Below are 23,905 nucleotides of genomic sequence, written 5' to 3' on the forward strand. Positions count from 1 at the left end.
AAATATCACTGCATTACACATCAAAAAATACCCTCACACGTACACAGGACAGTATCTGATGTCCTATATTAAATCTAACTGCAAACAACAACCCACATGCACAACACAATCCCGCCTGGATCAAAGCACCACAAGATTACATGTAATCGAGTTTGCGTGACAAGGACCAATGATGATGTTGTATTAAGTACTGGAAAGCAGGCCAGCTCTAACCCTGTGGGGGTTTTTCACAGCTATGCTACCTACTCTTGAAGGATATCTTCCGTTTCCCCCCACATCTCTCTGTGATTAATTCACGTCATCTGGCTATATTTTATTTAACACTCAATCGTGGAGCTCCCCTCCCTGCATCCCTTGCAGCTCATTTGTTCACGTGTTGCAGAAAATAATTAAAAGCACATGATTATTCCTTTCTTTTCTCTTCTACTCTCGCTCACCTTTGTTCCACTTTTCAAGTGGCTTTTAGCAAATACGGGTGAGCCATTACTGGACACTTTAGCGCTCAATTCTTGCTTTCCTTTACACTAGTGCCCATCTGGGTAGAAAATGCTCATAATGCCATAAATGAAGCTCCTAGCGGGTATAAAGATGATGCTGTGATTCCTTCCCTTCGACAAGTGGTTCATTTTCTGCCACAAAAATCTCTCTTCTTCTCTTTCTTTGTGTGAGACTGTATAATCTAATCTGCCCTCACCTTCTTATCGCAGACGCATGTCCTACTTTATAAATGATCTAAAGTATGGTGCTCAGACAGCAGAGATGAGCAGGATGCGGCTCTCTGGCTTCAGAACTGAGAAAGAGGCAGCGTAGGCCCAGATTGAGCTGAAGATGGGCAGAAAGAGCAGCTCCCTAAGACAGCTCCCTAAATGGACATGATGTTTCACTGTAATCATGCCAAAACCTTTTTGATGCCTGCTTTCTGCACGTGTAGCTTCTCTTGAAAGCCTAAAAAAGCCTGTAGTGTAATCATAATACGTATGCATCTGCATGCTATGTAATCGCTACACTGACACCATCTCATAGCTCACGTTTTGTATGGTTCATGCACTGAGAAATAACGTGGCAAATGACACAGAAATGATAGATATAGCAGTGGGTGGTGAGATCTGAGGGGAAAAAAGACCCTCGGGTGTAATTGTAAATCTTCTGCTTGCACTCAGTTGGCAGTTTATTAGGAACATCTGGGTAAAACTAATAAAAAAGCGACTTCTCTCAGCTCTTCCCTTATTCATAAGGAGTCACAACCCAGTCTAATAAAAGTTAGAATGTTTAGTTTTTGTTCAAGCTGCTTTACAGAGGTGTTAATTCAAATACATTCTCATTTTGGAGGAGAACTTTGTTGTGATATTGGAATAAAGTGTTAGGCTGCTTCACTGGAAAGCTAATCATATTCTCTCAATCATGTTCTGCTGAAGTTCAAAGTGAGCATCACAAAGGTGGAAAAAGGTGATTTAAATGACTTTGAATGTAGCACGCTTGTTGTTGCCAGACAGAAACTGCTGATCTACTGGGATTTTCCCACACAGCCATCTCTAGGGTTTACAGAGAATAGTCAGCGAAAGAGAACATACTGTATCTGGTGAGCCACAGTTCTCAGGGTAAAAAATGCTTAGTTTATGTCACAGGTCAGAGGAGAATGATTATACTGTTCAATGAACCCAACAGTGGCTCAAACTAAACTCATTCTAACTAAGGTGTGCAGAAGAGCATCTCTGATGTGGCTGATCAGCTACAGCAGCAGATGACCACAAAGGGTGTCACTCCTGTCAGCTAAACAAAACTGGACGACTGAAGATTAGAAAATGTTGCCTGGTCTGATGAGTCTGGTCTGATGAGTCTTCATTCCTGCTGTACGCGGCAGAAACGACATGAAATCATGGACCCATCCTGCTGTGTATCAACAGTTCATTTTGCTGGTGGTGCAATGGTGTTGGGGATGTTTTCTTGGTGCACTTTGGGCCTCTTAGTACCAACTGGGAATCATTTAAACCCCACAGCCTACCTGAGTATTGCTGCTGACCATGTCCCTCCCTTTATGGCCACACTAATAATGGATTGGATTTATATAGCGCTTTTCAAGGCACCCAAAGCACTTTACAATACCACTATTCATTCACTCTCACATTCATACACTGGTGGAGGCAAGCTACAGTTGTAGCCACAGATGCCCTGGGGCAGACTGACAGAAGCGAGGCTGCCATATCGCGCCATCGGCCCCTCTGGCCAACACCAGTAGGCAAGTAGGGTAAAGTGTCTTGCCCAGGGACACAACGACCAGGACAGAGAGCCCAGGGATCGAACCGGCGACCTTCCGGTTACAGATGCGATTCCCAACCCCCTGAGCCACGGTCGCCACACGGTCGCTGCACCCATCTTCTCATGGCTACTCCCACCAACAGAGCATACCATGTAATAAGCCCCAATGATCTCAAATTTCACATTTCTTGAACAAAATAATGAGTCCACTATATTCAAATGAGCTCCACAGTCACCGGATCTCAGTCCAACAAAGCACCTTTTGGGATGTGGTGGATGTGGTCCTGACAAAACTGTAGCAACTGTGTGATCCTATCATGTGAACATGGGCTAAAATCGCTGAGGAATGATTCCAGCACCTCGCTGAATCTATGTTATGAAGACTTAAAGCAGTCCTAAAGGCAAAGTAGGGTCAAAGCTGCTACTAGCAAGACACAACTAATGAGTGAATTTTGTATGAAAATCTTGATCTGCAAATAAATCTATCATAGAAATGTACCGTAAATGGCCTCAAACTCGTACCTAAGTAGAGTACATGTTAAAAATTAAAGTGAAAAAATTAGTCACTGGGCTTTCTGTTAACAAGTGTTGATAGAAGAAAAAATTAAATATATATTTGCTGATATTGTTCACTGAATCTAAAGAGCTGTTTGTTTTCTCCTTTCTGTTCCATTAGAATGATTATGGGTCATTGTGAGTCTTTTTTTCTTTTCTTTTATTAAACGAAGAACTTTAGCGTTCCTAAGATCGAGGCTATTGTTTAAAATTTCCACCTGAATAAAACGTAAGTCAATAACGGTTGCAGAACGGCAGAATGCGGACTGAATGGAAATGAGAGACGCTTTAAAAATTTTAAACAAATCTTTTTGTACTGGTGCAATTAGAAAAACTCCAACAACTATTGATAATAACTTAGAAAATTACTTCTGCCTTTTCAGCGTGGCAGATCAGAGGGTAAACTAACAACCCAGCTTTTTAACCTCCTGAAATTCTCAACTCTGACAAATTTGATGTGTCAAAAACAGAGCACAACAATCCCCGTGTCTTTTTAATCTCAGCATTTCAAAGGCTCCTCTTTCGTGATTCTGCCATGCTTGGCAACATTTGAAAAATAGTTACAGGTCGTTACAGTGGTTTCTTTTCTTTTTTTTTAAGCCTAGAACAGCTTACATGAAATTACTCATTACTGCTCTCTTTCTGAAACTCAAGAGCAATTTATTAAATGGTCCAACACTTATCTGTAATATTGTAGCAAAGAGTTTCAGCTACATCGCAATCAGTGGGATGGAGAAAACAGTCTACTATATCTGAGAAGTCTGAGGAATAAACACATCATTTTACACACCAAACAACCAGAGGATCATTTGTAATAACTGACAGATGAATAGAAAATGAAAATAACAGGCAGCTGCAGACCTGCTGTCACACCAACTGATGAACCAGAAATTGGAATCTGTCTTAAGGTGGAATACTTGAGTTTTTAAGTGTCAGCCTAGAGTTCATTAGCACCTTTTAGCTGGAGATTCAAACTGTTCACACTGCATTAGAATTAGACTGTGCAGCCAATCCCAACCCCCATTTCCCACCACACACACACACCTACATGCACACACAAGTCTGGTCATATGTAATTATACTCTGTGTGACATCCAGGATGTGCAAATTGGCTTGTGGATGTAAAGACATTTTAAAGACTAATGGACCCAGCTTGTGATCTGTCCCCTAACTCGATATGCAATCAGAAAGCCACCAAGCAATGAAGAGACACACTGACAGAAAACAAACACAATGACAAGGGCAAATGCACTATGTCCTTTTCCACAGTTGACTTAACCCCCCATTTATCTTTTCTCGTCTATCACATCTGGCTCCCCATCAGTTTTATGATCTCTTTATGTTCTCTGCCCTCAAACCCCTATTTCTCTCTTTAAGCATCCTCCCCTCATCCTCATCCCGCTTGCTGCCTCCACTCTCAGTCTCCGTCTCTCCCTCCCTCTCTTTCTGCCCTTTCTCTTTCCCTCTTCTTTGCCCTCCCTCTCTCCTCCTCCCCGCTGCGCTCCCGACTCGCTCTCATTCCCCTCGCTCACACACTCAGGCAGCATCCTCCCCTCTCCACTTCTACCTTCACACTCACCTCTTCACGCCTCCCTCTCAGCTCCTCTCGCCACCTTCCTTTTTCCGTCACCTACTAACACATATCATCCCTCGCATCTCCCCCGTCTGCTGCCTATCTCGCTCTCCTCCATCTCTTCCCATTCCTCCCTCCTTCTCACTCACTCACTCAACCTTGCGGTCTTGCCAAACGCACACGTACACACACCCATGCTGATTGGCACCCAAGGACAGAGCACCCTCTCCCCAAAACCGGCTTCCAGGCGGTTCGATCTCGTGGCCAGCACGCTTCTTGACACTGAGCTCAGCTGAGGAAGAGGACCAGGAAGAGGCCATGGAGCACAGCCACTTCCCTGTTTTTCCCCCAAACGGGAGCACCTGGAGCACAGGGCAGAATCCCTCTGAAGCTGCCCAGGGATGCCCTCTCGGACCACTACCCGTCATCTATTATAGTGTCCTGCTCTGTCTTGGCCTACCAGGTAAGAGACGTGCACATGAGTGTATTCTTTCACCTGCATGCCTTATTCTGTGTTAATTTGCTCACGTTTTTTGATGACAGTCTGGCTTTGGTGGCGTGCAGTGTTGCATCTTGATTTGTTGTGCACTTACCTGCAGGACTAAGTGAGTGTGTCATGCACAGCTGCTCCCGAGTGTCACTTCATGCACACATACTGTTGATTCATCAGCCTGACCTTGTGGCCAACACTTGTGGGTGCACATGCACTAAGCATGTATGTGTCTGTGCTTGTGTCCATTTGGAGTTTCTTATGCTTTTGCCTCTTACTTGGAAAGATTCAGGGATAATAGGGAGCGACATACTGATAAGTGAAATTACTCTCTTCCAATATTTCCCAGACATTTGATCTCAAACTAAGAGATGACATCTTTTTTATTAATCTGGAGCTGGCATATGTATGTTTGCATGACAAATTGTGGGACTCATGGGTTAACCTCTGGGATGAGTGTGTATGTGTGTGTTACATGTCTCTTCTCTATGACCTGAATTAATGACACTGCCTTGTCGTGTCTATACCATTGAATGATTAGTCCATTCACAGACACTGTCAGACCCATTTACTGTCTCCATCCCAATGCGTGATCTATGAGCACTGACCTAGTCTCACACAGGGAGGCAAAGTGAGGTGTGTGTGTGTGTAACAGAGACAGCCTGAGACACAGACAGAAAACCTGGAGGTCAGATGAAAGAGGAAAAGTGCTGAAGCCTAATAAGAGATTAGGTGAAGACCCAGTGGACTGTCTGCTTTTACCCAAAAACTGAACTCAATCTGGGATTAAAGAGTGTAAAACATAATTTGGAGGTTACACTAATTAACCTCAATTTTATGATCTGATTTATTGGGAGTTCTGACATGACGTGGACTCACTTTGGTGAACAGCAGCACTGACTTCTGATGCCTTATTCATGCTAATCCTCGCGATTAACACATCTTCTTTATCGCCGAACCTCTTTCCTTGATAAAGGGAGTGAGATGTTATCAACAAGCTAAGCTGTGCTGGTTCAAAACAGATCTGCATTGCAAAGTGAAAAGCTCTCGCGTGCCAAGACTGCAGTCGCTCCAGAGATTTGCTGTCTTGTAAAAGTAAAAGTCGTTCTTTCTGATCAAACCTCGCTTAATTGTTTCCCCTGGATGGCAGAGCAAGCAATTTACTTAGCTGTCGTTTTCTGCCGAAATTGTATTTGATTCTGCTGCTGAGTCGTCTTTACAAATTGGATTGAAGCTGGTTGTTTAATCACTGAGTAACAATAACCTGAGAGTGTAAGGCAATCCTACAATAGTCGTCTGAATTAATGGCTGAGTTGAGTGCAGCGGGCTGATACTTTGCGGCAGCAGGTTCGACTTATTCAATCATTATGACACAGCTCGTTCCACTCAAGCTGAATCATGAATGTTTCATGAGCGCAGCATGTGTGAGTAGTAGCAGCGTGACCCGCAGAACCACACATATTAGACACATAGGAAGGAAAGGAGGCTGTTAATTTGATCGTCAGCCAGTGATTCATTAGTTAACTGAAATGAGGTTTTAGCGAGGCAGCATCGCATCCGTGCAGACAGACTTTGACCTGCAGTGCGGCGGGCAGACAGGGGTCACAGCAAGGCGGGAAGAAGGCGATAAGAAAAGGAGATGAATTGGGAGCGAGTCAAAAAAATGGAAGATGCGGACACCCAGAAGAAGAAGAAAAGTGGAGTTAGGAGAGAAAGATCAGAGCACTAATAGAGAGGGAGAGATTAATAACAGCCGAGCTGGCTGAAGTAGCACCTCTGAGCCCCGACTCGGGGTGCTACAGACGACAGAGCTGAAACGAATTGCCACATTTTTAATTAATCGCTAACCCGCTCTCTTTCGTTCTCCACTCACTACAGCACACTGCTTGAGACAGAGCAGACGTGTGGTGGCATAGCAAGCAGTACAATGAAGGCATCGTTTCTCTGGCTCTTCCTTTGACATGATGGAATTATAGAGGTGAAGTACAGCATGTCTCAGAGCATTCGCCGGTGAAACAAAAATTGTGGAGTGGGAAGCCATCAGCTAATGAACAATGCTGTGTGACAAGCGGGTCCTCGAGAGAGGGTCCCCCTAATGTCTGGGCCAACACAGTCCAACATTTCTCAAACACAATTTGTTGTTTATGGAGCTGTTTACTGACCTGTACCTACACATTTTAAATCCTACTTCCCCTGGTGATTCATCAGCCCTTTCTGCAAACAGAAGCCATTTTGCGTAGCCTGAAGACTTCTGCATCTGAATTAAACACGCAAAACGCGTTAATGAAATGTCTGCGCCCCGAGATAATGCAGCAGGGCACAAAGCCGCTAAGGAGATTAAATTAAACTCTATTGCCTCCAATAATTAACAATTAAAACTTCATTTAATTAGTCATAAAAGATAATTTTACCAAAACAAGCACAGTGTTTGGGCTTGAATAATGGAGTAACGCACAATCCAGTGAACTCATGATACACTGTCCCCGTTGAGATAAAGCTATTCTACACATCGGCCCATTATACTCCATACAAGACAGTCTACAACACAGCACAGCATCTGCGTATCTATGTAACAGTAAGTGTTCTTGGTTTTCAAATATTTTGGTAGCCAATAAGGCCTGATTTAGACTTCTCCGGCGAATCGGTGCAGAGCCTACGATGTAACCTATGTAAGTCTTAGTGCTGTGCAAGTTTTGGTATCGAGCAGATACCAAGTAAAAACAGGGACAGTATTGCTGATACCATTACTGATATCAGTATCCGTAATAGCAGATCAGGCAGATCAGTGTGTCCCGACTTATGAGATGAATCATTATTTGCAGTTTGCAAACTGAACACACGTTTAAAAAAAACACTAAATCACTATGATCTTTACTTTATACAGTGTATAGTTAACACAACAAAACACAGCTTTTCATGTATTTTGAATCTATTTTTTGGGAGTGTCAGAATATAAACGTGCCTGTCTATAAAGCACTCTAGGCCAACTTCTGTTATTTAAATGTGCTTTAAGCTATAAAAGAAATAGACATGACGCAAAAATCATATCCCCCCCCCATTTTCATTTACAATATATTTTTATTTAAGTTCATCGGGCTGAATACTGAAATTAGAAAACAAAACCAAAGTATCAATCCAATACCAGCACCAACTTTTAACAAGTGGCCGATATCGTTGCCAGCATTTATGTTTGTTCTGGTGCATTATGTATTTATTACTGTGTGGTCATCGCCGACAGAAGCAAATAAATTACTGAGGCTTTTTTTTTTTTCGTCTTGGGTTTTGACAGAAATCTCTCTCCAGGTATGTGCTGACATTTTTGAGCCCTTATGCTCATTATATTAGATTATTATTCCTTATATGGAGATGGTGATTGTTATTCTCTAACGGATACATTTTAAAAAACTGCAGTGAAAAAGTAAATGCACAGGAGGTGGTCATAAGGTTATGCCATAGGTTACAGCATAAGGTTTCAGAGAGGTTTGCAGTCACCATGGAGCTATGCCATAGATTTCCTGCTGAAGCATGAATCCTACAGTAAGAAGGAATTAGAAGAAAGCCAGGATAAGAACAAAGTGTCTGCACAAGACATGTAAAGATTATTCTGAATTGCGACTTGCACCATGCCACTTAAAAATATAGAGTTGGAAATTAGCACAGCAGGTCTCCTTTGCACGCTTGAGTAAAGCATCTTAAAATGGTTGTGATGTTCAGTAGCTGAATAAATGTTCTGGTAGAGCAATTCAACTCCAAGTCTGCACACTGTCAAAGAATGTAGCACATTTTTGACCTTGGGAAGACTGAGACTGTTATCTCAGTAAAAAGAAAAAGCACTTCAGCCGTTTCAGTGGGAGACCAGAAAATGATGCTCTTTTTGATGCTTTACTTTCAACATTGTGGGAAAAGAGAATCACATGTGTTGTTTTCAGTCGCTTGCTGTAAAGCTCCCATGGGATTCCTCCCTGACTCCCTGTGCACAAACATATGTGTGCTCACATTTCTGCATGGTACCTCGCCGCTCCTCAAAGCTCCTCACAAGTGTGACTGTGTTCAGGTGTCTCCTCCCACTCACACTCTTGCATCCACGCAGGGGGGGAAAGGTTGGGAAGGTTCAGCACTAACAACCCCTGCCTCCATGTTGCAGTGTACGGGGCCAGTGTCAGCCGCTGTTTAGGATAATGAAGAGACGGACCCCCATCGATTTTCAGTTTGAGCTATTGATCTGTCAATATGCACCAGCAGCGGGACGTCTGTAGTGGGTTGGTAACTTGTTGATAAAAATCCAATCACTCTAAAGATGTTTTTTTAAAATAGGTGGGGCATGCAAAGGAAATGGATGTGAGGGTATATCCTGAAGCATGAGCAGATTTCAAGTACTGATTTACGAAAGCAGAGAAAGATAGGGGGAGAGTGAGAGCTTGTTATGGGAGAGATGGGCCAGAGATGGCACGGGAGAACAGAGGAGGCTAGAGAGGAGGGAGGTGTTGCTTGAGGCAATAAATCAGAGATGTGCTGTGACAGAACTGACTTTATTTGACCAGTAGGCAGAAAAATGCTGTCACGGCTGCAGAGAATACAGCAAACTCGGTATGTGTAAGTCGTTTGGATTCTTTGGACAGCAGTAACATATAAATCTATGGCTAATTAGATGACTTTTAATGATTAACATTCCTGATCTTCTATCTGTTTCCCCTTCTTCCCTCCTCACATCTATTATCAAATGTGCTCCTTTTCTTTCTTTTCACACATCACACTCAATTACACGTGCTACATTTTCCTTAGGTGAACATTACAATTGCTGATTTAGTTGACTAATCCTTAAAAAATTAATAGCAGGTCTTTGTCATTCAGTGCACAATACCTGCACCTTATCACCGGCGGCAGCCTTAGCTTTGATGTGAGGACAGTCGTGCCCAAACCTTGACTCACTGTGGCCTGTCTGTAAAATGAATGGCTGTTAAGGTGAGCAGGCAGCAAAGCACTGCAGTCACATCAATACCATTAGCAGCACATAGGGAGAGGGCTTATTTTCTCTTAATATGCCCATTAAACTTAAATATTCAGTTTCCGTACACATCTCCGTCTCCCCTTCTCTGATTTTTCTCATTGTTAGCTTTATGTTATTGAATTTATTTCTCCTTTGGGCTTCTTCTGAAATCCTCTGTTAGCACTCACCTCACACATCAGGAATCAGGTTGACTGTCACTGCATTTAAATCCCATACTGAATGCAAATGAATGCTTTGTAAAAAAGAAAACCATCATTTTTTATCTTCCCTGTTTGCTTTTCACTGCTTTGTAGTGGGGACGCACCCCTGTTTTTTGGTTTGGAGAAATTAAGGAATCGCCACCCTTCATGTCCAGTCTGACACTTAGAGATAGACAAAAGGGAAATGCTGGTCATCAGGAACAAAGTGCTGTGACCTTTGAAGCAAGCTTTTGATATTCACCCACTCTCCGTCTCTCACCTCGCTTCCTTTCCTCCTGCCGCCCGTCCTCGATACCTCTCTGTCTGTCTGTCTCTGTCCCTGCTCACTCACCTGCCACCTTCCTCAGATCACACTTCACCCTATTCTTATTAGCCTCCGGAAAAGCCATTAAAGCTTGACCTCGATTTCCTCCAAGATTATAAAGGGGAGAAAAATTCCCTAATTGCAATGATGCAATGCTTCTCTTTTTTTAGATCATAATTTCCGTTTTACAATATTGTTTCTGCTTTACATGGGGCCCGTGAGAAAACTTGATGACAGTTGTATAAGAACGTGTCAGTCTCTCTGTCTCTATGTTATACTTGCTGTTGTGAGGGGTTAAACTGTGCTGTGTCATTTGTCGACAGCCCGGCTGAACACGTCCCTTTAGTGGTGGGATGAGTCAGCCTCGTTACACACCTCAGGGAGCACACTCTGCCTTCCCTTTTCCTGCTAAATAACGTCAATGGCCCTGTCCCTCGTTATATTAGGGGCACAGCGGGGGGAGCTGAGACATGCATAAAGGCACACAGATCACCAAAGTAATCACCCGTGCAAACACACACAATCAAAAGTAGACAGACACAGAACAGCCGATTATCCGTCCAACAGGTTATTCTAATTTCCTCTTGGATGGAGATGCTTATTTTTTTCTCCCACAAAGAAAAAAAAAGGAAAGGATGGTGAATGTTTTTCTGTCGCATGTGCCTTTCTGTGCGCGCACGGTGTACCTCTCTGCACCTCGGCTTCCCCTGTTCCTGCTGAGACGAGCCCCGCATGTGCCACCCCATACCACCTGAATGCCAAGCAGATCTACCCCCGCTCCAGAGACGACGGAAAGAGCAGGAGTCAATTGAAATGAATAGGCAACCCAGTGCAGGGTGGCTCAGGCTAAATGGAAATGTCAAGCTCTCAACAGATCCCCTTTGTTTGTTTGTAGAGTGCCCTGCCTCGCTGGGGAGCCCAAACAGAATAATACCCAGCCTGTGACAGTCAACACCTCACTGTTTCCATTTTATGTCACTCCCCCTCTGTTCAGCAGTATGTACACAGAGAGGAAAACGGATGGGCAGAGGTACAATAGAGAACGTGAGGCAATGGATTGAAGGTGACGTCTATTATGTGTTTGATTTGTAATGGATCTCCATCTGGAAGACAGCACAAAGTTAGCAATAAACTTTTCCCATAAAAATGCAGTGATAAGACAAACTAATTCATCCATCCTCTTCTGCTTTTCCTTATCACAGACAGACAACCAATGACACTCATATTCACACTTAAACTAACCCCACTATTCTACTCAAATCTATTTACAGTGTTGGGAAGGTTACTTTTAAAATCTATTCCACTACAGAGTACAGAATACTTGTAACGTATTCTGTTAAGTTACTTAATGTGAGCAAAGTATTCTGAATACTTTGGATTACTTAATATATTGTCACGCTTTTTACAACTACATGAATGTACAATTGCTGTGTGATTTATTACTATGACTGAAGCTTACTCGCCATACCAATACCAACTAGATTTTTAAATCTCAATATAAAATGAGTAAGAGTAGGGTGGACATTCGGTAAGGCTGCACTTTTTGCAGTGATCTCGTATAGAAAACTAATTCTGTATCAGTAATATGTTTTCTTTCTGTCTGCTTTCAGAAGTGCACATGATTATCTGCAGCTAGCACGTTGTTAATGCTATCCATCAAGTCTAACAGTCTGCTGTCTATGAACTAACCCCAGCTAGCACCAGCTAACAATGTTAGGTTGGTGGCGAGTAGCCTTCAGTAATAGTAATAAATCACACAGCAATAGTACATCGAGATACTGAAGTGGCACATAACCCAGGTAGCTACCACAACTAAAACAAGTTAGTTGCAGTAGGCTAACGTTAGTTTTTTTTGTTTTTTTTTAAAGAACTTACAAGCAGATGCTTCTTTAGGTTGGAGGTGGAGTCTTTTGATGCTGAGAGCAGCTTAGTTGCGGCAACAGAGTTTGCATTGCACAGTCAGATTTCGCCCATCCTTTTCTTCTTTAAATGTGAAGTGGTGTCAGAATTTCCAAGTAAGAAATGCATTCCTGCCCGTGCACTGCTGGCTCTGTTGTGGTGGCTTCAGGTCTATTGTGTAACTGACGCCACCAACAGGACGCTTACATTAAAGCCTCTTATTGTGTGTTTTGTTTGGGTTTCCACCAGCGTGGAATTACCAAAATTAGAGAGAGACATATGAAACAGGAAAAGACCGCCGTGTAATCCATTTATTTCAACAAAGTAACTGTATTCTAATTATCACCTATTTAAACAGTAACTGTGATGGATACAGTTACTCATATTTAGTTTTTTAAATACATATATTCTGTTACTCCCCCAACACTGTCCATTTATATAGGGCCAAATCACAACAGTTGCCTTAAGGTGCTTTATTTTGTGAGACCCTACAATAATAAAAGAAAATCCCAAATTAGTTTAAAAAAAAATAATGTGAAAGGAGCATATATTTTTCAAATAGGGATTTTTAAAATTTATTTACAATATCTCTGGTGCTGTCAACAGAAACATAGAACCCAAACTGTGAAGAAATATCGGCCAATCGAAAGCCGCAAACAATAGTATGGCACACAGTGTGACACTTTAGACGTTGCAGAACAAAATCTCGGTTTTCCCTGTTCACATATAAACGCATGTAAATTATTACCATGGCTGGAATTCTTTCAAAAACTTAGTTTTCAGTGATCCAAAATGCTGTTCATGTTCCCCAAACACGTAGAATAGAAGCTATGTTTACCAAAATACCTGTATAATACCCTAAAATACCCATCAAGTCAAGTCGAGTAGTAGAAAAGAGGCTATAGTGTTGAAAAATGAAGAAAGCTGCACGTACCGAAAACTGCAGTTCCTTAAATCACCGCTTGAGGCTCTAAGAGCGAACCAGTCCCCATAAACACCAATCAAAATGTCCAGCTTCACCGAAGTGAAAATAGAGTATTTATATTTCAATTCAATTTCAATTCAATTTTATTTATATAGCGCCAAATCACAACAAAAGTCGCCTCAAGGCGCTTTATATAGTACAGTAGATACAGAGAAAAACCCAACAATCATATGACCCCCTATGAGCAAGCACTTTGGCGACAGTGGGAAGGAAAAACTCCCTTTTAACAGGAAGAAACCTCCGGCAGAACCAGGCTCAGGGAGGGGCGGGGCCATCTCCTGCGACCGGTTGGGGTGAGAGAAGGAAAACAGGATAAAAGACATGCTGTGGAAGAGAGACAGAGGTTAATAACAGATATGATTCAATGCAGAGAGCTCTATTAACACATAGTGAGTGAGAAAGGTGACTGGAAAGGAAAAACTCAATGCATCAGTACAACCAGCATCAATGCTGTGTTCGCTTCAGATTACTCCTCACCCCCCACCCACCCCTGTAGCTTGTCATGTCTTCATAATGTTGTGCTGTGGACATTTATGTGCTCTTTGTGCAGAGGAGTTTTTTGTGTTTCCTGTTCTCATGCTGTCCTACCATGGAAGCACAGCATGAGTAGGGGTCTCTTTTTTTCCTCTTGTACTTTCCCCACTGTAGTGTACATTTCAATGTTTTTTTTCTCTGATTCTACCAATCTCCGACCTGTATCCCCATGTAATGTTTGTGCTATATGTGTAAGGTCGGGGGGGGGGGTCCCATTTCACTGCAGGGCAACCTGCATGTGACGAATAAAGCTTTGATTGATTGATTGATCATGGGAATCCCCGGCAGCCTACGTCTATTGCAGCATAACTAAGGGAGGATTCAAGGTCACCTGGTCCAGCTCTAAATATATGCTTTAGCAAAAAGGAAAGTTTTAAGCCTAATCTTGAAAGTAGAGATAGTGTCTGTCTCCCGAATCCAAACTGGAAGCTGGTTCCACAGAAGAGGGGCCTGAAAACTGAAGGCTCTCCCTCCCATTCTACTTTTAAATACTCTAGGAACAACAAGTAGGCCTGCAGTGGGAGAGCGAAGTGCTCTAATAGGGTGATATGGTACTACAAGGTCATTAAGATAAGATGGGGCCTGATTATTTAAGACCTTGTATGTGAGGAGCAGGATTTTGAATTCAATTCTGGATTTAACAGGAAGCCAATGAAGGGAAGCCAAAACAGGAGAAATATGCTCTCTCTTTCTAGTCCCTGTCAGGACTCTTGCTGCAGCATTTTGGATTAGCTGAAGGCTTTTCAGTGAGTTTTTAGGACATCCTGATAATAATGAATTACAGTAGTCCAGCCTGGAAGTAATGAATGCATGAACTAGTTTTTCAGCGTCACTCTGAGACAGGATATTTCTAATTTTAGAGATGTTGCACAAATGGAAGAAAGCAGTCTTACATATTTGTTTAATATGTGCGTTGAAGGACATGTCCTGGTCAAAAATGACTCCAAGGTTTCACAGTAAAAGAAAAAAACTGTTTTGGTGTCTATAGAGGTTTTACAGACACATGATCGCTAACCACATCATGCTATCTCATTCATTTATTTGATTGCATGACAATCATGGTGACGGTATATGGTCAGGTAGATAAGGCCCCAGTCATACAGGTGTGCGTTGTGATAGAAGCAATCTGCAAATTCAGAAAATGTGTTGTAGAGTTTGTTCTAGTGTTAACCAGACAGTAGGGAGTACATGAGTTAAGGGGAAAGCCTGTGATTTGATGAGCATGGCATTCGCAGTCGTCTGCCGCCATGTTGTATTTACGCTCTGGTAACAATACATTCAAGAGTAATAGCGTATATGGCGCGAATGTTGTGGGAATGTTGTGTGAACATTAAATGAGCTATTTGAGTTATGCTGTAAGTTATCCTTCAGCCGGGTTTTGTGTTTTTTTTAAGTTATGAGTATTTGAATAAGTAAAATTATTTTGAATTATTGCGTTTTTTGCTTTTTAAAGTTTGCATTCTGTAACTATTTGAAGAATGCTTGGTTTAATGTGACTTGTACTGTGTGTATAGGTTGAGTGAATGAATGGTAGCCCAGAAATAAATGAGCAAGACGCTAACTTTGGTGTCCTCTCTATTAATCCAGTTTTTTATAATTAGCTACGCAGTGCTCTCTAGCCTGTGTGCCACTTGCTGCTGGTCCACATTTCCCCTAGGTCTGATAGCATCAAGTGGGAAAAAAAGACCAATCATTTCCCAGTGACTGATGACAGTACCCAGGAAATGGATTGCTTAAGCCCCAGTTACACAGGTCTACAGATTGGTCAGTGACTCCCTGGCAACCACCAGTCGCTAAGGAAAAATCGTGCATTCCTTGACTGCTTCATGAAAACATCCTTGTGATTGCTTTGCTCGGTAGCAGATTCCTGATGTTCCCCATAGTTTGCATGGAACACACTGATTAAAAACACTCACCAGCTGCTGTCTGGTTAAATTGCAGGATTAACATTATACATTACTACAGGGGGCTGTGACTAAAGAGTTAATTATTCTCACTGTTGTCACCTTCACGAATGGCAGCACAAGAGCACAAGCCAGACTTCAGTGTTGTTTTTTCAGGGTCATGCAACTCTCAATTTTTGTAACCTTGCAGTAGTGGTAGGTTGAAGACAGGAGTGGATTTTTTCTGCCCCCTGGGCGACCGTGGCTCAGGGGGTTGGGAATCGCATCTGTAACCGGAAGGTCGCCGGTTCGATCCCTGGGCTCTCTGTCCTGGTCGTTGTGTCCCTGGGCAAGACACTTTACCCTACTTGCCTACTGGTGTTGGCCAGAGGGGCCGATGGCGCGATATGGCAGCCTCCCTTCTGTCAGTCTGCCCCAGGGCAGCTGTGGCTACAACTGTAGCTGCCTCCACCAGTGTATGAATGTGAGAGTGAATGAATAGTGGTATTGTAAAGCGCTTTGGGTGCCTTGAAAAGCGCTATATAAATCCAATCCATTATTATACTGTATTAGCGCAAAAGCTCAGAAATTACCAGATTATATAGCTTGAAAAATAATTAATTTCTGGTGAAAACTTTGAAAACAACTCAATGATTTCTTTGCTTCCAATTCCCATGTTTTCAATTCCTATATCAGCTCAGATATGGAGGTTTTGTCTGAGTCATGAGGCTTATCACTAAGGAAAATACTGTCTGGCAAGCCCTCAGAACCACTGTAATGGCGATGGACTCACAGCGATGGTTAACAGTGCTACCAATGCGGTCATCTTAAGCCGTTAGCTGTTGTCAGTTGAGGTATAGCTTGCTGTATAGTACAGCCCAGTGAGTGAAATTTTGAGTCCTCATACAGTTATGGATGCAAATTACTAATGTCCTCTCATCCAAATAAAGCCATTTCTGAGTTGGAAAAAAGATGATGTGATGACCGTAATAATAAAGTAAAAGTACTTAAGAGTCATGTGACTAGACAAGTACAAAAGACAATGATACACTGAGTAAGGAAGCAAAACAAAAAGCAATTAGCCTACATATAAATAAAATCATGGTGTCACTAAGTATACTTTTATGTCAGTATGACCCCAGTGACATCTCCTAGACCCTGAGCATTGTTGGCTTGTTAACCTAAAGTAAAATTTATCTGATCAATAATCCCAACCCACATGTATTCAAAATGCTATGAATGACAAAAAAATATAGCAAAGCCATACGTTTAAGAAGCCAGAAGAAGGACATGACATTTTTCCTTCAGACAGTAACTCAGTTAGCCGATTACCAAGATCCAAATGTTTTTTTGGTCTAAAAATCAATGCGCTGACTTTGACTTAATGTCCTGCAAACAGCAACGACAATGTGCTCAGTAACTGGGAGCAACCAACCAAACTTGACCCCTGTTACCCAAATCAACTGCCAACAGTCAAATAAAAAGAAAATCAAGGGTTTTTTTGTTATTAAAGTTTTGTCAAATCAAAGGGAAAAGATTAAAACACCTTCACATGACACAAAATCGCTATACTGTCTCTCATTTGGGGTTATTATACACCTCATAGCACAAACGATTAAGTACCACATCTCTTACTGTTTGATTTGAGTTGTGTAATCTGTAATCTACCAAAATTAAAATCAAAAACAACAACAAGCAGCTTTAAACTCAAAGAATCGATGACACAGTCAGACAAGATTTAAGACGAAAGCAACTCAGCTATGGAGAGGATAGTGAGCTGTGCAATTGTGATGTGACTGATATTTGTTAAGTTGTTGGGTGTTGTGAGCAGCTTTGACGTCTCATTTGTGGTTATTGATAGATCGTTAATGAATTGGTGCTTCCCTAACGATCTGTGTGTTTTTTATGCACATTTGTGGAGCCGCACATGCATTTCTATGTGCGTTTGTGTCGTCTGCTGCACATCCTCCGCACAACTTTAGTCGTTATCCAGAGCTGGCTTTGTAATTTCTAATCAGTTGACAGTGGCAGAGGCTGTGAAGTGTGATGTACCAGACTTCAAGCTGCCATATTTAATCCAATCCCAGATCTTTTACTGCAGAGGGAGGCACAAGGATCACAGAACATACACACACACAGACACACTGTGTGGACTGTGACTGCCACTGAGTGCTTTGATGTCTGTGAAGCTGTTGTGTAAAGTGTAATGTTTACGTGTCTCCGGCAGGTTTGACTTAAAGAGGGTTATGCAGCAACAGCAAAGCACACATGCAATGTTGTGTGTATTTTATCGTTAGTTAGGTTATTGAACTAATAGAGCATGAAATAGAAATCTCTGGATAAACTGGAAACAAGTGACTCAAAACGTGTCTCTGAATTTCACACTGCACTTACGTTCCTGTGAGGACAAAAAAAGGTTCAAATGCATTAAATAAATGGCTGCCTTCACTGAATATTATCAGAACAGAAGGTAAGACTTTACTTGAAGTGCCTTGAATGTTTTCTTTGACCTCAGCTACAGCGGTGCAGGTTGAACAAGGCATGAAACCCCGGTTGTACAGTAACCTAATCTTTGGTAATGTCATGTTATCATAACATTGATGTCTCAAACCATTTTGGTATTAGTTTAAAATAACATAAATGACCTAAAAACACTCACTGACATCGACCATAAACATCAAAAAAGACTCATCCCATGGCTCAGGGTGACACACCTTCAAATAAAGTGGTAGCAAACAGAATTCACGGATCATCGCTTTCAGGGAAAAATAACGTTTATTTTCAAAATGTCAGCATCAGCGTTTCAGGAAGATAGATAACCTTGGTTATGAAAGTTGATAGCCAGAGTCCATTAAAGGTATCCTGAGCATTATGCAGCACAGTTTTTAGGAGAAAGTCCATTTTTCACTTAGAAACCCATTTAGTTGATAAGCAGCCCTACTGATGCTTGCAATCTATTCTTCTAGTGTGTAGTTGGTGGCACTGGTGTATTTAAAAACAACAACAACCACAGGTAGCAATGCACCAATTAAGCAAGCAGAAGATAACTGTTAGCAAACTAATACTGAAAAATGTGTAGAAATAAACAGTAAATATTTCAAGAGAAATGCATTGAGCCGGTTGAGAAGACCTCAAGAATATCACAAATTTGTTTTGCATTGAGTTTAAGTCAGATTTGTTGAAGTAAGTCTACAGATCACAAAAAATTACACTATTTGATGCCTAAAAGAAAAAGCAAGAGAAAACCTAAAGCTCACATTGTATCGTGATGAACAAAGTATTCAAGCTAAAACTTTTTACTGACATACATTGTGTAGGCGTAACAGTGAAAGTCATAATCCTCATCCCTTTGAGGGTTGGATTAGCCACCCATCTATCTATATGCACAACATCTGGGCATGTCTCTGAGGTGATGCTGGGTTGGGTCTTAGGGGGATCTCCTCCCAGTCCTGTATCTAATCTGTGGCACTATTGATCAGTGTCATAATAGGCTGTGTTGATGGTGAAATACACTGCACAAAAAAATTAAGGGACACTTAAATCACAGTATAGCATCAATTCTGTTAACCTTCTATAATATCTGCCTAGTCAGTCAACTAGCAGAGTGGATTCGTTTCAGATGCGTTGGTGCTAATTAAATTACCAATGGGTGCAGTAGAGGGGCAACAATGAAACAACAGGAATGAAAAAACACAAATAAGCGGAGTTTGGGAAGGGTTTGAGTGAGGCCTATAAACCTTGCTGATGTGATGGGACTATCTTGGGAGCAATGTGCAATTTGCACTGATTGGAGAAATGGGATGTGCAGGTCCACGTGAGAGCCAGAAAGCTGTGCTGGTGCCTCTCAGATGCACAGCAGTCAGACTAAATGCAGTCGTGAGCTAAATCACATTCAGGCCTTTTTGCACTCCATCTTGGGTATTTACCTGTAAAACAAATGCGTAATAAATCAGCTGGGAGAGAAACTTGGCAGGCTGGATGAGAAGTTATTATGGAGCTTGCTGGGCACATGGAATAAAAATCGAAAACAGAGGCAAATGGAGAGATGGGGTGCCCTTGTGCTTTGTTTTAGGACCGAAATTGCCGGCAGCAGGATGGCACATAGTAGTGAACTCAGCAAATTGCCAAGGCTGCGATGCTGCACGCTGCCCTCCTGTTTTTGTTGTGGGTTCGCTCTTTATTGCAGATAACAATTTGGCCAAAGGCACAGGCAGGTGCTGCTGGAATCACACAGCAGGTGTAGATGAAGGGGATCAATAAACTAGAGAAGGTTTACAGAATAGGAGCTGTTTGAACATGGAAAACACTGTCTGGGAATAATGACAGAATTGAATATTTTTGTATACTGTGGACTGAAACTGCAAGAAAATGTCACAGGGCACAGAGTTCACTCGGCATGCTTTTACACCTGCTTTTAGGTGGTGCTGTTGATGTGCTTTCTTTTTTGCTCAGTTTAAATTTTCTAGCCTCCTAATTTTGGTGTCTGCTTTTTGTGTTGAGCTTGTGTTAGCACCTACCTGTCTGCAGTATCTCTATTGCTATCAACTCCTAGTGATGGGATTTCCAGCTCTTTTTAGAGAACCGACTCTTTCGGCTCGGCTCACTAAAAAGAGCCGGCTCTTTCGGCTCCGAAAAGTGGTTTTATTTATATATGTTTATATGTAAATATATGCGGTGGCCCCTAGAGACAAAGCACGTACAAACTCCAAAACACATTTCTAGCTTTAACTGAACTTCCAAAACAGAGCTACCTAGATCACTTAAATTACACAACTGAAAGCATATGTGTATTGTTTGTGTATTTATACACAAGCACTCATATATATTCACTAGGTAACCACTAGGTAACAAAAGCTCAACACTGCGCCTAGCATCCTGGAGCACTTCTGTTGTCTTTTGTACGTGTTTTGGAGTTTTTACGTGTTTTGAAGTTTGTACATGCTTTGTCTCTGGGGGTCACCGTAAATATACTTTTATTTATTCACTCCACATAAAATGTAATAAATAAATCATATAATACAAACCCAATTATTCACATTTCAACTTTTAACTATTTAAATTTTCAGCTTTTTCCTTTTAAACCAATTTAAAGTGAAACCACACAAAACACTGCAAACCACAACACAATTAAATAAATTAAAATATGAAAACAAAAAGAACATGCATAATCTCTGTCATATGGACCTGCATGAATAAACTTTCTGAATCCTTTATCATCTGCAACTGAAAATAGTTGTGGATGATTACTATACCTTTCTAATGTGATGTTGTCCCTGGCTCTCTTTCTCTGTCTCTCCCTCCCGCTCTGTTCCTGTGCTACTGCGAGTGTAACTATCGCCCCTCCCCCCTCTTCCCAGTGCAAAGCACAAAGCGGAAAAAAGTGCGAGAGAGGGTGCGAGAAAGAAAAAAAAAACCACGGCTCGCGATAAGGAGCCAGGTCTCGCGTTGTTCACGTCAAAGATCTGGCTCTAAGAGCCATTTCATTCGCGACCGACATATCACTATCAACTCCCTCTCTGTTGCTGTCTTGTTTATTGCTAGCGCTTTCAATTATCTGCTCACTAACACTCAATTTCTCTGTTTTCTCCCTGCCCTAATCCATGCCCATACCTTTTCCCGATCTCATCATACTTTTTCCTTCCTCATCATTTCCCTATTTCCTCTATCTTCTTTCAATCACCTGTCCGCATCCCCCTCCCACCTCCTCCTAGCTAACATCCTGACTGTGGTAATCCTGTCCCAGCTGGTGCTGCGTCGTCAGAAGTCCTCCTACAATTATCTCCTGGCTCTGGCAGCCGCCGACATCCTCGTTCTGTTCCTCATTGTTTTTGTTGACTTTATATTGGAGGATTTTATTTTGGCAGCGCCGCTGCCTCCGTCATTAAATAACGCAGTTCAGGTGCTGGAGTTTTCCTCCATCCACACCTCCATCTGGATCACCGTGCCTCTTACCATTGATCGTTACATCGCTGTTTGTCACCCTCTGCGCTACCACACGGTCTCCTACCCAGCCCGCACACGCAGAGTGATATTCGCCGTCTACGTTGGATGCTTGGTCTCTGCAGCTCCCTACTACTGGTGGCCTGAGTTTTGGCACAGCCTTCCTGGACTGGGTAGTAGTGATCGAGGAGGGGGCGGAAGAGAAGGAGGAGGAGAAGAGGGCGACAAAAGAACGGTGGCCCAGCACGTCCTTGTGTGGGCCCACTGTGCCACCGTGTACCTCCTACCCTGCACGGTCTTCTTTTCCCTTAATGCCGTCATTGTGCGTAAGCTGCGCAGACGCCGTAGCTGTTTCCGTCTGCGTGGTTATTCAACCGGCAAGACCACCGCCATCCTCCTCGCCATCACCTCCATTTTTGCTGTTCTGTGGGCACCGCGCACCCTCGTGATCCTCTACCACTTCTACTCATCTCCCCCGGCATCACAAACTGCCAGCCGTCTGCTCCATGTACTCACGGATCTGGCAAACATGCTAGCACTGCTCAACACCGGGATCAACTTCTTCCTCTACTGCTTCATCAGCAAGCGTTTCCAGAGCATGGCGGCCAATGTGCTGCGAGCCTTGGTCCACTGCCGGAAGCAGCCGCCGCCATTCTACGCCAGCCACAACTTCTCCATCACAAGCAGTCCCTGGATCTCACCAGCCAACTCCCACTGCATCAAGATGCTGGTGTACCAGTATGACAAAAATGGGAAGCCCATCTGCATTTCCTCTTGAGCTCTTAGCCACGAGTTGCTTCCCCTACCCTCAATCACTGGAGGGGTGGGGCAGCGGGTGTATTCAGGCTTGTCTCGATGGTGACCAGCTTTGCCTGTATCTTTTAAGGCTTGAAAATGTCAAAACACCTATTGAGCAAATGGCTCAACTACCTTTGAGCAAAGCAAGGTGGAAAAACAACCAGCAAGGCTTCTGATGTTCAAAAAAGTATTCACAAAGCAGCGACCAGCACTGAATAGGTGTTGATGGTTTCCTTCATGCAAAAAAAATAAATCTACTGTAAGTAACTGATGGCTGTAGACTGATAAAAAGACATCACGACCATCTAGCACTCAGTATGAGCCACCATTTGTAACATATAAACTGACAAAACTATAAAAACAAGTCCTCTGTGGGGCGTCAAAGTTACTGCGGGCCGTGCTGCACGCTGCCGATGAAGAGCTTCGAACAGCTGTGTCTTTTGCTGCTGGGAGTCATTTCCAAAAGGCAAAGTTTCAGTAAGAGTGTGGGCACTAAACATCTCACCTCAAGGGGTGATTCACTCAGGCAGAGCCACTGACAGTGTGCCCACTGCCACATGATCCTCACGCTCTTTCTCAAGCAATGTAAAACAGCGCTGTCATTTCCAGTTTAACACGCAGAAGAGTCTCCACGGCATGTTAAGTAGGGCTTTCATAAAACGAGCAGCCCTCCCAGACTTTTCCTTGCGTGTGCTGAGTTCACCCTAGCAGTGCAGGTCACCTCCAAGTCGACACTCGCTGTGGAAGATCGAGTCATCCAACGTCCAAGCTTGCAGACTGCTGTAGGCTGAATAGGCACTCTGCTTATTGTTGGTAAACTATTTATGTGATGGTAGATATGACTGTTATTGTAGCTTTGCAAAAAAAACAAAAAAAAAGATAAAAAAAAATATGACTTGGAGTTGGTGTGGTGCCAAGGTGTCATTTTATGTAGTAATCCCTTCTCCAGTATTAGGATGAGGAAATTTCTGCTGTAAGTAGATAGTCCTCTTTAACTATTAATGGTCCTTGGTGACTTACTGTTAGCCATTAACCGGAAGAATATAATGAATGTAGCTGAACATCTCTTTAACCCTTTATCTTTGTAAGAGACTGAGAAAGAGAGAAAGATAGAGAGGACAGAAAAAGCTGCTCCATTTGTTTGTTTGGGGGGGTTTTGCCCTCCGTCCAAAGTTTTTTTGTTTTTTTGCTCCCATGATGCAGCAGTGAATTTGGTCTCAAGCCCAAGGTGACACTGCTCTGCTCTGCTCTTTCTGCTGCTGGGCAATGGCACTTCTGTAACATTTTATACAGAAATATAGTCACGTACATCAACTCTGTCTCAGTATTGCCTGGTAACAAACCATAAATGAGAACACACACACATATACACACACACACACAAACCCTGTACTGTATTGCCCACAGACAGAGTGCACTGAGATCAATGCACATCCATTCTGCAGACACCTTGGGGCATTAGAAGTGTTCATCAATCTAG

General features: G+C 42.5%; 1 protein-coding gene across 1 annotated transcript; it reads left to right on the forward strand.

The window, feature by feature from the left end:
* Positions 1–4,702: 4,702 nt before the first annotated feature.
* On the forward strand, positions 4,703–22,413 carry gpr139 (G protein-coupled receptor 139; the record flags this gene model as incomplete). The annotated part of the gene is made up of 2 exons (XM_082531367.1): positions 4,703–4,847; positions 21,399–22,413. 2 exons carry the CDS (start codon positions 4,703–4,705, stop codon positions 22,403–22,405), a joined length of 1,152 nt encoding a protein of 383 aa, XP_082387493.1. The 3' UTR covers positions 22,406–22,413.
* Positions 22,414–23,905: the final 1,492 nt, after the last annotated feature.

This window comes from Aulonocara stuartgranti, assembly GCF_965226115.1.
Source record: "Aulonocara stuartgranti genome assembly, chromosome: 4".
NCBI lineage: Eukaryota > Metazoa > Chordata > Actinopteri > Cichliformes > Cichlidae > Aulonocara > Aulonocara stuartgranti.